General features: G+C 49.3%; 1 protein-coding gene across 7 annotated transcripts in view; it reads right to left on the reverse strand.

Annotated features, from left to right (window-relative positions):
* The window catches only part of BCL11A (BCL11 transcription factor A), a 75,094-nt gene that overhangs the window by 8,390 nt on the left and 53,629 nt on the right, over positions 1 to 13,075 (reverse strand). For 3 of the 7 annotated variants that reach the window (XM_055725396.1, XM_055725401.1, XM_055725399.1), the window contains exon 3: positions 1 to 2,783. This exon is cut by the window's left edge and continues 2,800 nt beyond it. In XM_055725396.1, the coding sequence (XP_055581371.1) occupies positions 778 to 2,783 (2,006 nt within the window). In that variant the 3' untranslated portion in view covers positions 1 to 777. The remainder of the gene's footprint in view (positions 2,784 to 13,075) is intronic. The other 4 variants (XM_055725402.1, XM_055725400.1, XM_055725403.1 and 1 more) reach the window with 4 other exon arrangements.

Raw genomic sequence — 13,075 nt, forward strand, 5'->3', positions numbered from 1 at the left:
ATCTACCTCTTTCTGACTGGTGGTGGTCGGTTACTTTCCAATTAAAGGCCTTTTTTTTTTCCTAATGGGTACTCTTTCTCCAATCGGTGGGTTTATTCTTTTAAGACAGCAATCTAGCTAACGCAACACTTCTTCGGTGCTATCGGTCCTGTCCGTAGAGGGTTACCCAAAGCGTGTTTTCCTTCGCACGTCACAAAACAAAACTGTACATGATATGTATTACAGGATGTATGCAGCATGGTCGGTTTTGTTTGCTCTCGGGTTTGGTTTGGTTTTGCTTTTCTCTTTTTCTTTTTTTTTCCTCTCCTCTTTTTTCCTCTTTTTTTTTTTTTTCTTTTTTTTTCTTTTTTTACCCGAACGGAACTGGAAACAGCAACGTGTTTGCTCAGCAACTAATCAGGGACAATTTAAAAACAGCCATAACATACCATACATGCTGTCTAATCCAAAAATTAAAGAAAAAGAAAAAAAGAAAAACAACAAAAAAACCCAAAACAAAAAAAACCCCAACATACACAACATGTAAATTATTGCACAAGAGAAAGGCTCAAAGTTTGCGTAAAATGCAATAGTATTGCCCCGATACAGATCATGCATTCAAACGGTGAGAACAAAAAGAAAATAAACAGGGTGTGCTGGTGACAAGCACTTTCCGAATATCCTTAGCTTCCATGATTTCCATCACAAGGGACTAGAAAACCTCTACAGGGATGGGGGGGGGGGGGGAGGGGGGAAGGGATGGGGGTGGATGGGGGGGCGGGGGGTACGAATATACCTCTATTCAGTTTTTATCTCGTTATTCAAGACTCGATCACTGTGCCATTTTTTCATGTGTTTCTCCAGGGTACTGTACACGCTAAAAGGCATCTTACAAATCTCGCATTTGTAAACGTCCTTTCCCACCTGCCCGTGTGTTTTCATGTGCCGGGTGAGCTTGCTACTCTGGGCGCAGGCGTAGTTGCAAAGCTCACACTTATACGGCCTCTCGCCCGTGTGGCTCCGTCTGTGGACGGTGAGATTACTACAGTTCTTGAAGACCTTCCCACAGTACTCACAAGTGTCGCTGCGTCTGCCCTCTTTTGAGCTGGGCCTGCCAGGGCCCGGGCCACTAATATGGGGCGTGCTCCCTCCGCTTCCCGTGCCGCTGCGGCCTGAGATCCCTCCGTCCAGCTCGCCCGGCGGCGTGGAGAAGCGCAGGCTGCCATTCTCCGAGGAGTGCTCGGAGGAGGAGGCGAAGGGCGATTGTCGGGAGTCGCCGAAGCTGAGGAAGGGGTCCTTCAGCTGCCGGGAGGCGGCGTAGCCCGCCAGCCACTGGGAGTAAACGTTCTCGGTGTTGGGCATGGCGGCGGCCGGCAGGTCGAACTCCTTCTCCAGCTTGATGCGTTTGGAGAAGGGGCTCAGGGAGCTGGGGCTACCCAGCAGCAGCTTTTTGGACAGGCCTCCCGAGGCGGACTCCCCCGGGGAGCAGCCCCGGCCGTTGACAGCCCCCTCGTCAATGCGGTCAGACTCGCCGGCCACCGAGTCTTCGTCGCAAGTGTCCCTGTGCACCTCGGGCTCGGGGAGGTGGCCCCGCTTGTGTTTCTCCCCCAGGACCTGGTGGAAGGCCTCGCTGAAGTGCTGCATGGAGCTCAAGACCATGCCCTGCATGACGTCCGGCATCGACCGGCTCTCCTCGCCAGCCCGTGAGTTGTTCTCGTGGTGGCGGGCCGCCTCCAGGCTCATCCCGAAGCCGTAGTCCGGCCGGTCACTCTCGTTCAAGTCCTCCTCCTCTTCTTCCTCCTCCTCCTCCTCCTCCTCCTCCTCTTCCTCCTCTTCCTCATCCCCATTCTCGGGGATCATGTTGGGGTCATTCTCGCTCTTGAACTTGGCCACCACGGACTTGAGAGCGCTGCTGGCGCTGCCCACCAGGTCGCTGGTGCCTGGCTCAGGGGAGCTGGCGGTGGAGAGCCCGTCATCCGACTTCACCGTCATGGGGGAGGACTTGTGCATGTGGGTCTTCATGTGGCGCTTCAGCTTGCTGGCCTGCGTGCAGGCGTGGTCACAGAGGTTGCACTTGTAGGGCTTCTCCCCGGTGTGGCTCCGGCGGTGGACCACCAAGTTGCTCTGAAACTTGAAGGTCTTCCCGCAGAACTCGCAGGACTTGGACTTCATGGGCGGCTGGGAGGGAGGAGGAGCGGACTGCAGAGGAGGAAGGGGCGGTGTGGCCAGGAACGGGGGCTTGCTGCCGGGCTGGAAGGGCTGCAGCAACCTTTGCATAGGGCTGGGCCGGCTCGGGGACAAGGGTGGGCTGGAGGTGTTGCCGGCCAGCTCCCGCAGCCTCCGGGAGAAATCCATAGCGGGGGGCTCCATCGCCATGGGGTTCAGTCGCAGCACCCTGTCAAAGGCACTAGGGTGATGGGTGGCCAGAGCCATTTCTTCCGCACCCAGGCGCTCAATGCGATGCGGATCCAAATGGTGCCTCGGGGGAGGGCTAAAGAGGGGCGGCGTGGGTGGGAAACGCCCTTCTCCCAGCCCCGACGCCTCCCTCGAGACCGAGCCGGGTATTCTGAGCAGGTTAAAAGGGTTATTGTCTGCAATGTGAATCCCGTGGAGAGGTGGCTGGGAAGGGCACTCTGCACCTAGTCCTGTTGGGATACCAACCCGTGGCGTCAGGGGGCTGCCGTGCTCGCTTTCTAAGTAGATCCGTAAGCCGTGCGTGTTCTGTGCGTGCTGCAAGAGGAACCAGGCGCTGTTGAAAGGCTGTTTACAAGTCGTACACGTGTAGCTGCTGGGCTCATCTTTACCTGCAAAATAACACAACAAGCAGCGTCAATCTCCGGCCGTCCGCCGGCGGGCGAGAGCTCGCCTCCCCGCCCAAGCTCCGCTCCTCCAGGAGGCTCAGCTGGGAGCTGGGGAAGGGACGGCCCAGCTCGGCTGCAGGCAGGGGACAGGGGACGGGAGGAGGCGAGGGGCGCGACGGGGAGCTCCAAACCCACCCGAAGCACGCCCGCCTCCTCCCACCGTCCCCAGCCCTGGGTTCAAAAGCGAACCCTGGCAGGTAACCGCAGCAAAAAAGATGCTAAAAAAAAATAAATAAAAAAAATAGAGAGATGTTAAAGTCAGTCGATGCCAGCTACAACTCCACAGACTTTTTGCTGCAAGAGGCTGCTAATATTTGGACTGGGGAGTAGATACATAGATAGATAGATAAATGCAAAATAAATATATCCCCTTCTGAAAAGCACTCCAGGAAAGCAGGTACATCGGATCAAAGGAGCAACCCAAAGCATCACAACTGCTAGCAAGCTCATCACCAGATTATTAGCCTACTCCTTATTTTGAAAGACTAACAACGTGCACAAAATCAGGCAGTTATCTCCTGCTCCTTAGCTGAGATTTGGCTCTGGGGCAAAAGAAAGAAAAAAAAAGGAGAGAAAAAAAAAGAAAAGGAGAAAGAGAAAAAAAAGATTAAATGAAACGGCACATGGGACAGGGAGAGGGGAAGGCAGGGAGAGCAGCAGCTCCGCCAGAAAAAGAGCTGGAAGGTGGCCAGGAGGCCTGGCCGAGCGCCCTGCCGGAGCCACATTATTTCTCTTGCACTGAAAAGAAGCTGAGGACGGTAAATGCCACTTTGGCAAGTAGCAAGCTAACTCTATTTCGTGATAATTTATTTTTGGAGATAACACGGACATTATAAAAGAGCAACCAACTAATAAATAACTAAACAAAAAGCCAGCTAATAATGACAGCCGAAAGCAGCCCCTTCTAATATATGGCAAAACAAGGGGGATGGATAACTTTTTGAGGGCCGCCCACGAGAAAAGAGTGGCGTGAGATATGGCAAAGGTGAGTGCGCTTTTATCCATCACTGCAATTTTGAGAATAATTCTCTTCCACCCCCATATGGATGTTTTTTGCTAAATGCTGATAAACTGAAACCTAAGCTACAAGGAGAATAAAAATTCATTTCCAGCCCTGCCCAGCAGTTCTCACAGAGTTTCTGTTTAGTGATATTTAAAAAAATAAACATGATCTTGAGGTTTGCTGAGGAATAAACCAGGAGCCCTCCAAGGGCATCAGTGCCTGGGGTGATACCTGCCTGCGCCACGCACTCCTGCCCTGACCCAACATTTACATTACAAGGTATCTGCTCCATAGGCACCACTCCTGGGTAAACATCTTTCCGTGCTGCACTGCGAGTTGCCCCCATTAGGTTTCCCCTATTTGCCTAATATGAAGAAAAGGGAAAGAAAAAACAAATGAGGCAGATTTGGAAAGAAAACGTCGCTTCATCTGTACCCGTCTTGTTTCCCATCTCACTGGGAGGAGGGGAGGAAAAGCTTCGCACAGGCGTTTTCCTTCTCGGGCGAGCCGAAGGATGATGCGGGGATACCAGAGGCAGGCAGGCAGCCCGAAGCGCTGGCTGTAGTGCCCCGCCGCAGCTCTCCTCCCTGCCTCCCGGCTCTGTGGTTATTCTACGTTTGGCCCGAGAAGCTGAATCGGGCAAGTAAAACAAGACTCTATCATCTACAGCAGGCATTTAACACTTTAATCACTTTAAAAGCCCTTGGAATAATATTTAACATTTCATCCTGAAGCCGGCATCGGAATAAAATGCGCTGCAGTGTTTAGGATGTGCCAGGCATGCGAGCGCAGATAAACACTTAAATCTGCTGAAATTAGAGGGAAATTCAATTGGACTTGCACATTCCTATGCTCATTTATGAGCTTGGAAAAAAATCTTAAATGGGAAAATTTCATCTTGCTTCACCGTAATGAAGTGCAAGTTTTTAACACCACGGTAGGAGCTAACAATGTAACGCTACCTCGCCTCTCTACCTTATAGATCAGGTCAGAGAAAATAGCATTTTATCTTATAATGAGGATACAACATCGAGTGTTCGCTACCACATTTTAGTATTCCCATCAACTAGATATTCTAGATCATAAGGGCAGCTCGTGTAATCATAATGTCAATGAGAAGGGCTGTTACAACTGAGACTAAAGATTACATGGAAAAAGCTGCTTTGAAACTGGTAATTATTACCAGTCCACTAATAGCAAATGATGCATTACAGTTTCACCGTATAATCTGTATTTCACTCAGCTCCTGCCAGTACAGCCTTATTATATTACAGCTCTCACAAATTCTAAATTCCTAAACTACAGTCATCAATAAACGTGTTACTTGCCATAATTTGCGAAATTACTTTGTTCATAACATCTTCGACTGTTATAAAGACCGGAATTGATTTCCTGCATGGCAAAATTAGGGCTACATTGATTTAGTGGAGTGTAAAATGTAATATTATTCTTCATTTGCTTGCCTGAAAAACAAGTTTTCAATTCACCATCCACGTTTGGTAATCAAGATAATAATTTAAATTTAAAATCATGTTTATGTACAAAACTTCCCTAAACAACCCACCATTTCCAAGGGAGCAATGTAAAACCAGGCAATAAAATAAAGCAGCGAAACAGTTAAAATCCACCAGCCATTTGCCTCCACCCCCTGCTTTGAAGAGAAGCGATTTCTAATTTGTCTATTAGTGCTTGATTAATTATGAAGGCTATTGACTGACCATATCACCACCTAGAGATACGTTCCAGTCTGATGCAGCCTTGCCAAACTGCAAGAATTACGGCACTAACCCACGTGTTGCCGGCCAACAGCGAGACAGGTCTTTAGCCCGCTACAGCAACCCCTGCTTTTTGGAAGGGTACTCGCCTTTCCTTCCTCCTGTCCCACCACCATCGCCACCATCGTGTTTGGGTCCCCCAAAAGCCAGCCAGGACTGTAGGAGCCGAAGGCTGTTGATCCGCTGATGTCTCCTAGCTATGGGCCACCCTCTGCGTCCACACGGCCTTCCCAGCTAAAGCATCTGGGCAAGACCACGGGCAAGCAAGGAAAGCACAGCAGGGAGGTGCAGTAGCTGGTGCTGGTCAAGGACGGAGCTGAAGAAGGTCCCACAGGGCTCTTCACGCCTCATCGTCCACCGGGGCAATGTGATGGGATGCGTTATCCAAAGCAGCATTGCAATGCCATCGGGCCTTCGGGCCGATTTCCAGGAGGCTAACAGGAATCCCCTAGATCGAGATGCGAGGCGGGTCACCGTTGAACCAGCCCTCCTCAGGCACTGACAGCGGGGCTGGAGCTCACATCCCAAGCTGCTTCACACTGAGGAATTTAAGGCAGAACGGGAGCATCAGCTCTCGCTCTCTGACCCTTCCTGCAGTATGTGTCGCTCACTTGTCCCACACCATGACCAACACAATGTCTTTGGGTAAAACACAATATCCTCCAGCCCTGCAAACTGTCTTTAGGGCAAAGCATGAAATCCCAGTGCAAACCATTCAAACCAGCGCAGAAGACACAAGAGAGCACCCACTGCTTGCCACCGCAGACAGTTCCCCCAAGTAGCCACAATCACAGACAGGTAACTGGGGTCCACCTGAATTTCTCTGGTTCTAATCTCTACGTGTTCTCTTTTTCTCTTGAGGGTTTGGGGTTTTTTTCTGGTTGATACACTGGAAAGCCCTTTGGTACGCAATGTGCCTCGCACACACACCCCCAAGTGTACTTGCGCACCCAGAAATCAAGGCACACTTCAAAATGTAGTTATTTTTCCATCCTGAAGTCACCCCTCCAACCTCTCCCACTACTCAAGGACCAGCCTAGCCCTTCTCACCCCGGCATCAGGCTGGGAAAGAGTTGGTTTCCCTCTAAGCCTCCCACAGAGCTGCTGCCTTCTGGGTACCGCACCCCAGCTCTGTAAGCACGGCCCCGATTCCGCTCTTCTAGCCAAGGACCGCGGCAGGCTGCAGCCAACCGTGCTCTCAACACACCCTGCTTGACGATCTGTCCAGACACCCCGTAAATCCAGCCCTGTTGCTCTTCAGCCGTCCACCCACCTTTGCTTTATCCACAACACTGATCAACCGCAACTGCGTATTCATTTCTAAATCACCGACAAAGTGCAACCCACCGCTGCGGCTCCCAGCAGCCCCCGCTGACCTCTCCCATCCACCAACACTTCTCCAGCTAAGCCCCCACGTTCCCAAACCCGTCAGCAGGCTCTGAATTGCCCGTGCTAGTGGTACCGCCCGGTGCTCGCTGTTCCTATACGCAACGCCACACAGTGCCGCACGCAGCGCCTTGCTGAGTCTATTCCATCTACATTTATCAACCAAAGTTGTCATCTGGAAGAATGAAATCAGGTTTATTTGACAAAAATCTATATTCCATAAATTTAAGTTGAGTGGCATGAATTATATTTCTGTCCTTTAATTCTTTATCAATTGAATCTTATATTGGCTTTTCATTATTTTGCCCAGAAGAGATAGGCAAAGTGTTGCCAACTCTCCCACAGTTACCCTGACCAGCTCCTGACGGCATTTCCCCAGTCCGTAAGCTTCATTAAAAACCAGCATCATGTGTCAACTCTTCAGGGATTCTTGGGTGCAAGCTGTCAGGACCTTTTCATTTAAAAAACATTTTATCTCCATTGGACCTTCTACAAAATCCTCCCTGGCTACTAATGAGCTAGAAAAAACATCACCCACCTATGATACAGAAACATAACACTGATGCTTTCCAGGCCTACAGCAGAAATATTTATTAAAAATTTCTACCTCACTCCTTCCATCCATCACTACCAGGGTGTCTCTTTTCCCCAGGAAGAACTCTCCCTGAGAAACTCTCCTCTTCTCCCCATCAGTGTCACACATGAGTCTTCCTCGGCACCTTCAGCTCCCCTGACCGGTTCTCTACCCACCATGGTTCCTCACTGTGATTAATTGCTATCTATTTTCCATTTTTTTAATTGTCACATATTGATTTTTTTAATATCTAATTGCTGTTCTCATCTCACCACTGAAGCGGGTGAAGTGGGTTTTGGATTTGGGCCAAAGTTGCCCTCTCCTTCCTGGACAGCTCATCAACTCTTTACAAATAGCTTCCAATTGCCATTCACATTTTCGCGTGTACGTTTTTCCTCCCAGTCAATTATACTGCTCATTTTCTTCATATTTGGGAAATTACCCCTTTAGGAAAATGACATGGGGATACCACGTACCAAATACAAACGTGGGGCCAGTATGAAACCTGACGGGTCTCACCCAGCGAAGTCTCACCTACCGTCACGTATTTACTCCTTTTCTACACCTTGGCCAGCAAAGGACTAGCGACAGGGCACAGCATTTCACTACAGCACAAATGTTTAGTGTTTCTCAAGTTACTGGCTCCTGCCTTAAAAAAAAAAGCAGCAGAACAGCTCTTGCCTGCCATGCCCCCAAAAGAAGTGATTTAACCAGTGACACAGGAGTGACAGATTTAGCTTCTGATCCGAAAAATGTTAGCAAATGAGTGGGATGGATACTGGCATTTGAGTGCCTTTAAGGGCAGTTGGCACAATTACTCAGTAAAATATGAAGAGATGGCTGCTTTCAGCATTAAGGGGCTTTTTTCATATTTAAAAAAAAAAAAAAAAAAAAAGCTGGCTCTTCTGTACTGCGCTCACAGATAACACCCAGTGCACTGAAAGGCAGAATATAGCTGGCTCTGAGCAAGACCCACAGCCACGTCCACAGCCACCAGCAGCAAAGCCAGACAAGATGCTGGGGAGAAGACCAGCTGGGAGGAGAAGCTGTCAGCTAGATGCCACTGCTGGGAGGGAAAAAAAAATAATTCTGGAGCGAGGCATGCAAGTTCAGGCATTGCCAAGTGAGTAATGGAATAATCTGCACGAGTGTGCCAATGTGCTTTGGAAGAGCTTGCTTCGTTTCTCAAAAGTCAGGGCTGGATCCAGGAAAGCTGCTCACCGGACACACCGGCACTTTACAGAAGTGCTGAAACACCACATGCAGCATCCTCTCGGTGTCCCTACCCGAAACAGGCAGCCCCGCAGTAGCACAGGACGGTGTCGGGGAAGGACCACCACATTAAGGAGCAAGATATTCGTGTAACATGTATTATACTACAGGGCATGGCAGTGGCTGCACACAAACACGCCGTATTAGAGACACCCCACTTTTCCTGGTGTTTTCACAAACTGAACGGCGGCGTAAGCCAACGGTGTTCTCAAGGATTACATTCACAGCTGCACATTTACGCCCCTGGAGAAAGCCCTGCGGCAGAGATCTCCGAGCAGACCAGGATCTGGCCCTCACTGCCTGGATGGTCCAGCCCTTGTTCCCAGCAGCATCTCGCCACAAGCCAGCATCACCAGCCCTGGTGGCTTAGCTCCTGTGTTCTCCTGCACCTTCCCCAAAACACCCCAAAAGCCAAGGTGTCTTTACTGGGCTACTGCACCTACAGGGCACGTACACACCTTTTGCTATCAAACTGCAGAGAACAAGTTAAAAGTGGCCTGAACACCTGCAACCCGCGGTGCTACTCTCTCCTCTGCTTGCCACCAATTATCAGAGGAACACCCTGAGCCAAACCCAGGAACTTCTTTATTCAGCTCTAATGTCAACTGACTGCTTGATTTTTGGACTGATAAATTTGGAGTTGTTATGGTATTTAAAGGGGGGAAGAAAAAAAATTGAATTAATTGTTACCACTTGTACTTGATTCAGTTCTTCTCCATCTGGCTTGTCAAATAACTCTTTTTTCCCCCTCTCTCTCTCTCTCTTACTCCCTCAGAAATCCGTACTGTTGAAATTCCTTTCAACTGAAAACTAGAGAAGTGAAACAGTTGGGACACGGGAAGCATCGCAGGGCCGGGAGATCAGTGGGTCCACTCCACGCCTGCAGCAGCCCACTTCTCCCTTGGTAAGAAATAGCTGCTTTGTCGTGACTCACCTTTTCCTGGTAGTCAGCAGCATCAGTTTAGATGCGGAACTGTAACTGTCCAAACATACTCTTTCCTTCTTGCACTAATTCTTCCTCCTGATTCTCCAGATTGCATAAGGCACGTTATTAACCTGGTCCGTCATTAACCAACTATAAGTAGCTGTTAGCACTGTTAGCATCAGCATTGTCGCTGTTGTTGTCATAATAATTACAATAATAATAAATAACAGCAGTAGCTGCATTTATGTACAACAGGGTACTTTCTCTCTAATCTTTTCTCTTTATGATTGGATGAACTGGATTCAGAAACACTAAAAGGACAACGTCCCCAAAACTCTTTAGGAAACGACACAGCATTGCTTGTGAAATGAGAAGCACCACTGCTGTTGTGCATTTGAAAAATAAAGGTCTGCAGATCAAGTCCACATTGTTTATGAATAGGCCTGATGGTGGGTCCTGGGACCAGCTTAGTTGTGAAAATGCCAAAAATCTAGAAGATGTTTTGCTTTGTGGGACCTTCACACCCCCATCTGCCATCTTTACCAGCCTTTCCTTATCTATGGCTTCTTGATAAAAGACTTACTGATAGACCTGAAAATAATTATTTTTCCCTCAAAGTCAAACTCCCTGAAATAATTTTAATAAAAGTGGCAGAAAGTTTCCTAAACCGAGTATCAATAATGCTATTTTTTCATTACACCCCCTCTTAAAAGCCCTTATTTTAAAGAAGAACGGGGCCAAAATGCTAACACCACGATCCAAACTTCAAACAGAAACCCAAGCAAAAGCAACAATAAAAATAAAGCTACAGCTGGCATTACCTTGCCATTCAAATATTTAGACTGGTGTTAGGAACTTCAGGAATTCACCTTTTTCTCCCAAAGCCAAGTTTTCATTGGGTTTTGCAGCACTGCTCAGGTTTCCACAGAACAGTTTTTTGGGCCCCAGGAAAGAGTGAGTGGGATGCGATGGAAAGAGGGAGGCCAGTTTCTCCCTGCAGAAGAGCAAAGGTGCAGCATCCTCGCGGGGGACACAGGCGAGAGCAGGAGGAGCTCCATCCACAGCCCGGCGGCCAGGCTCCTCAGAACCCTGAGCAGTATCTGGCCCTTGCAGAAGTGCATGCTTCATGGAAGACCATAGGTTGCAGCCTCAACGTATTTTCTGTATTTGCTTATTCTTCTAGGCAGAACCAAACCCGTAACACCTAGATTTTCCCCACAGAAGAATATTTCATTAACAACAAGCAATAAAATGGATGGGAGGCGTGGGGTGCTGGGGTCCCATCGGAGCATGCCAGCACTGCCAGGCATACCGGCCTGACCACAATGTCTGTCACCATTTTCAAGGCAATTATGATTTGGCCACCAGGAAAACCTGCTTCGAGCTCCAACTTGGCAAGTAAGGTATCAGGCTACGACTGATTTTGTGCTTTTTGAAAACTTAAGGGGGGTGGAAATCTGTTGCGTCTTAATTAGCAAGGAACAGAAGAAACCTGCCATCAGAAAATAATGCTGTGCTTGAAATCTGGCTTTGAATGAAGTTTTAAAAAGAAAGCCCTCAAGCAAAGAAGACCTGATCACGCACATGTATGCACCCTACACACTAACACTACAGGGATGGAGAAAGGGATGGAGAAATAGAGGCGATGCAGACTGCAGCATCACATGGGTAGCAGCTCCACTAGCTTCAAACACCAGTGGTGGGACCTAAAGGGCAAACTACATGGTGTTGTCAGCCCCACAGGAGGAACTCCTCGCTGATACCATCTCATTTCTCCAAAAATACCATTAGCAAAGTAACCACGTCCCAGGCACACAGGCTTCCCCACCCACCTCTCCTGGACTGCCTCTCCTGGCTGCAGGCCCAGGGTTTGTAACTCAAGGGACTCAAACATGAGTGGCATCGCTGGGATGACACCTGCTAAATCAGCTCCTCTGGACCTGCCTGGCACCAGGTATGTCCCCTGCTGGAAGGTCCACCTGGGCTCTGACCCAGCAAGGACCAAGCCTCATCTAAGCACCGCCCCGTAAAGAGCATCAAAGCCCTTTCCAAAGCCCAACCTGACAATCCAGCAAACTGACACCTTGCCCTAATGGTCTGTCATTATGTGTTTACCCAGTGGCTGCTGGGGACAATCAAGTCAACAATTCACTTCTAAAATGCAGTGTTGCAATTACACAGCTACAGAGAGCTTCCAAAACATTTTATTCGTTCTCATACGCCTATGTGATTAATTATTTCCTTTTCTACAGTTTTCTTCCTTGCTGGTGGCATCTGAAGAAAAGGCAGAGTACGCTTCAAAAGGTTTCTTGCAAAGGAGAGAAAGGAGATGCCCTAGCATGACATCTCAGGTCACCCCTGCCAGCGTGGGGCGACACGCAGCATGAAACCCCCGAGCCCTGGCAGAGGCTGCCGATGGGGTGCTTATCCCAGTTTATATCGCAGCTTCGGCCTTGCAGCCGGTACCCAGCATGGGCGAGTGTGCATCATGGATGCTGCTCTGCAATGCACTGTACACAAGCAGATCTCTTACATACAGAGAGAATCTCAGACCCAACGCCAGGCTGCTGCTTTCCTGAGAAGGGCTCACCAGCTAATGCTTGGTGACCCGATTAGCACTGTGGGACCTCGCTGGAGGACACAGCAGCTCTACCGCACAAGGCACTCCTGGAGAGACTGAGGCACGCTGGTGTTTTGAAATCGCTGGGAGCCCTCTTCCAGGGAGAAATGGGGGCCAGCACCTTCCCACTGCGGCTCACCACCAAGCACATAGCTGCCAGGGCATGGCCAGGCAGTCAAGTCTCCTTATCACCTGTGGGTTTGCTTTATTTTTGCTGCATTTCAAATATTAGCATCTCTGTTTGACGTGCCTGGCTCCGTAAAGCACATACACTTAAAGCATCGTCTTGCAGAGATGTGGTGGTCCCTGCAAGTCCCCGTTGGCCCCTTTCACCAGCCAGGCACTGCCAAGGTCCCTTCTCCATCCTACAGCATCCCTGCTCCCACACATGCTGGGCATGGTTTTAGTGGAGCCAAAAAGCCCCAGTCCTCAGCCAAGTGATGGGCTTGGGGACGCTTTCCTCAAGAGCCTTATTCCACCTTTTCCTTCCCAAAATTGATCCTCTTCAGTCTCTCCTCCTTCCCAGCCTTCCCCTTTGGCTTGCTTTCCTCTTGCTTTCAAATTAATGATATTTAGCTAGCAGCAAACCATCCTGACAAAGTGGGTCAGGGGAACTGCAGGTCCCCCCAAGCGACACCTCCATCTGCAAATCATCTGCCAGGAAGGCAAAGGTTTATTCT

Source organism: Falco cherrug, chromosome 13, assembly GCF_023634085.1.
Source record: "Falco cherrug isolate bFalChe1 chromosome 13, bFalChe1.pri, whole genome shotgun sequence".
NCBI lineage: Eukaryota > Metazoa > Chordata > Aves > Falconiformes > Falconidae > Falco > Falco cherrug.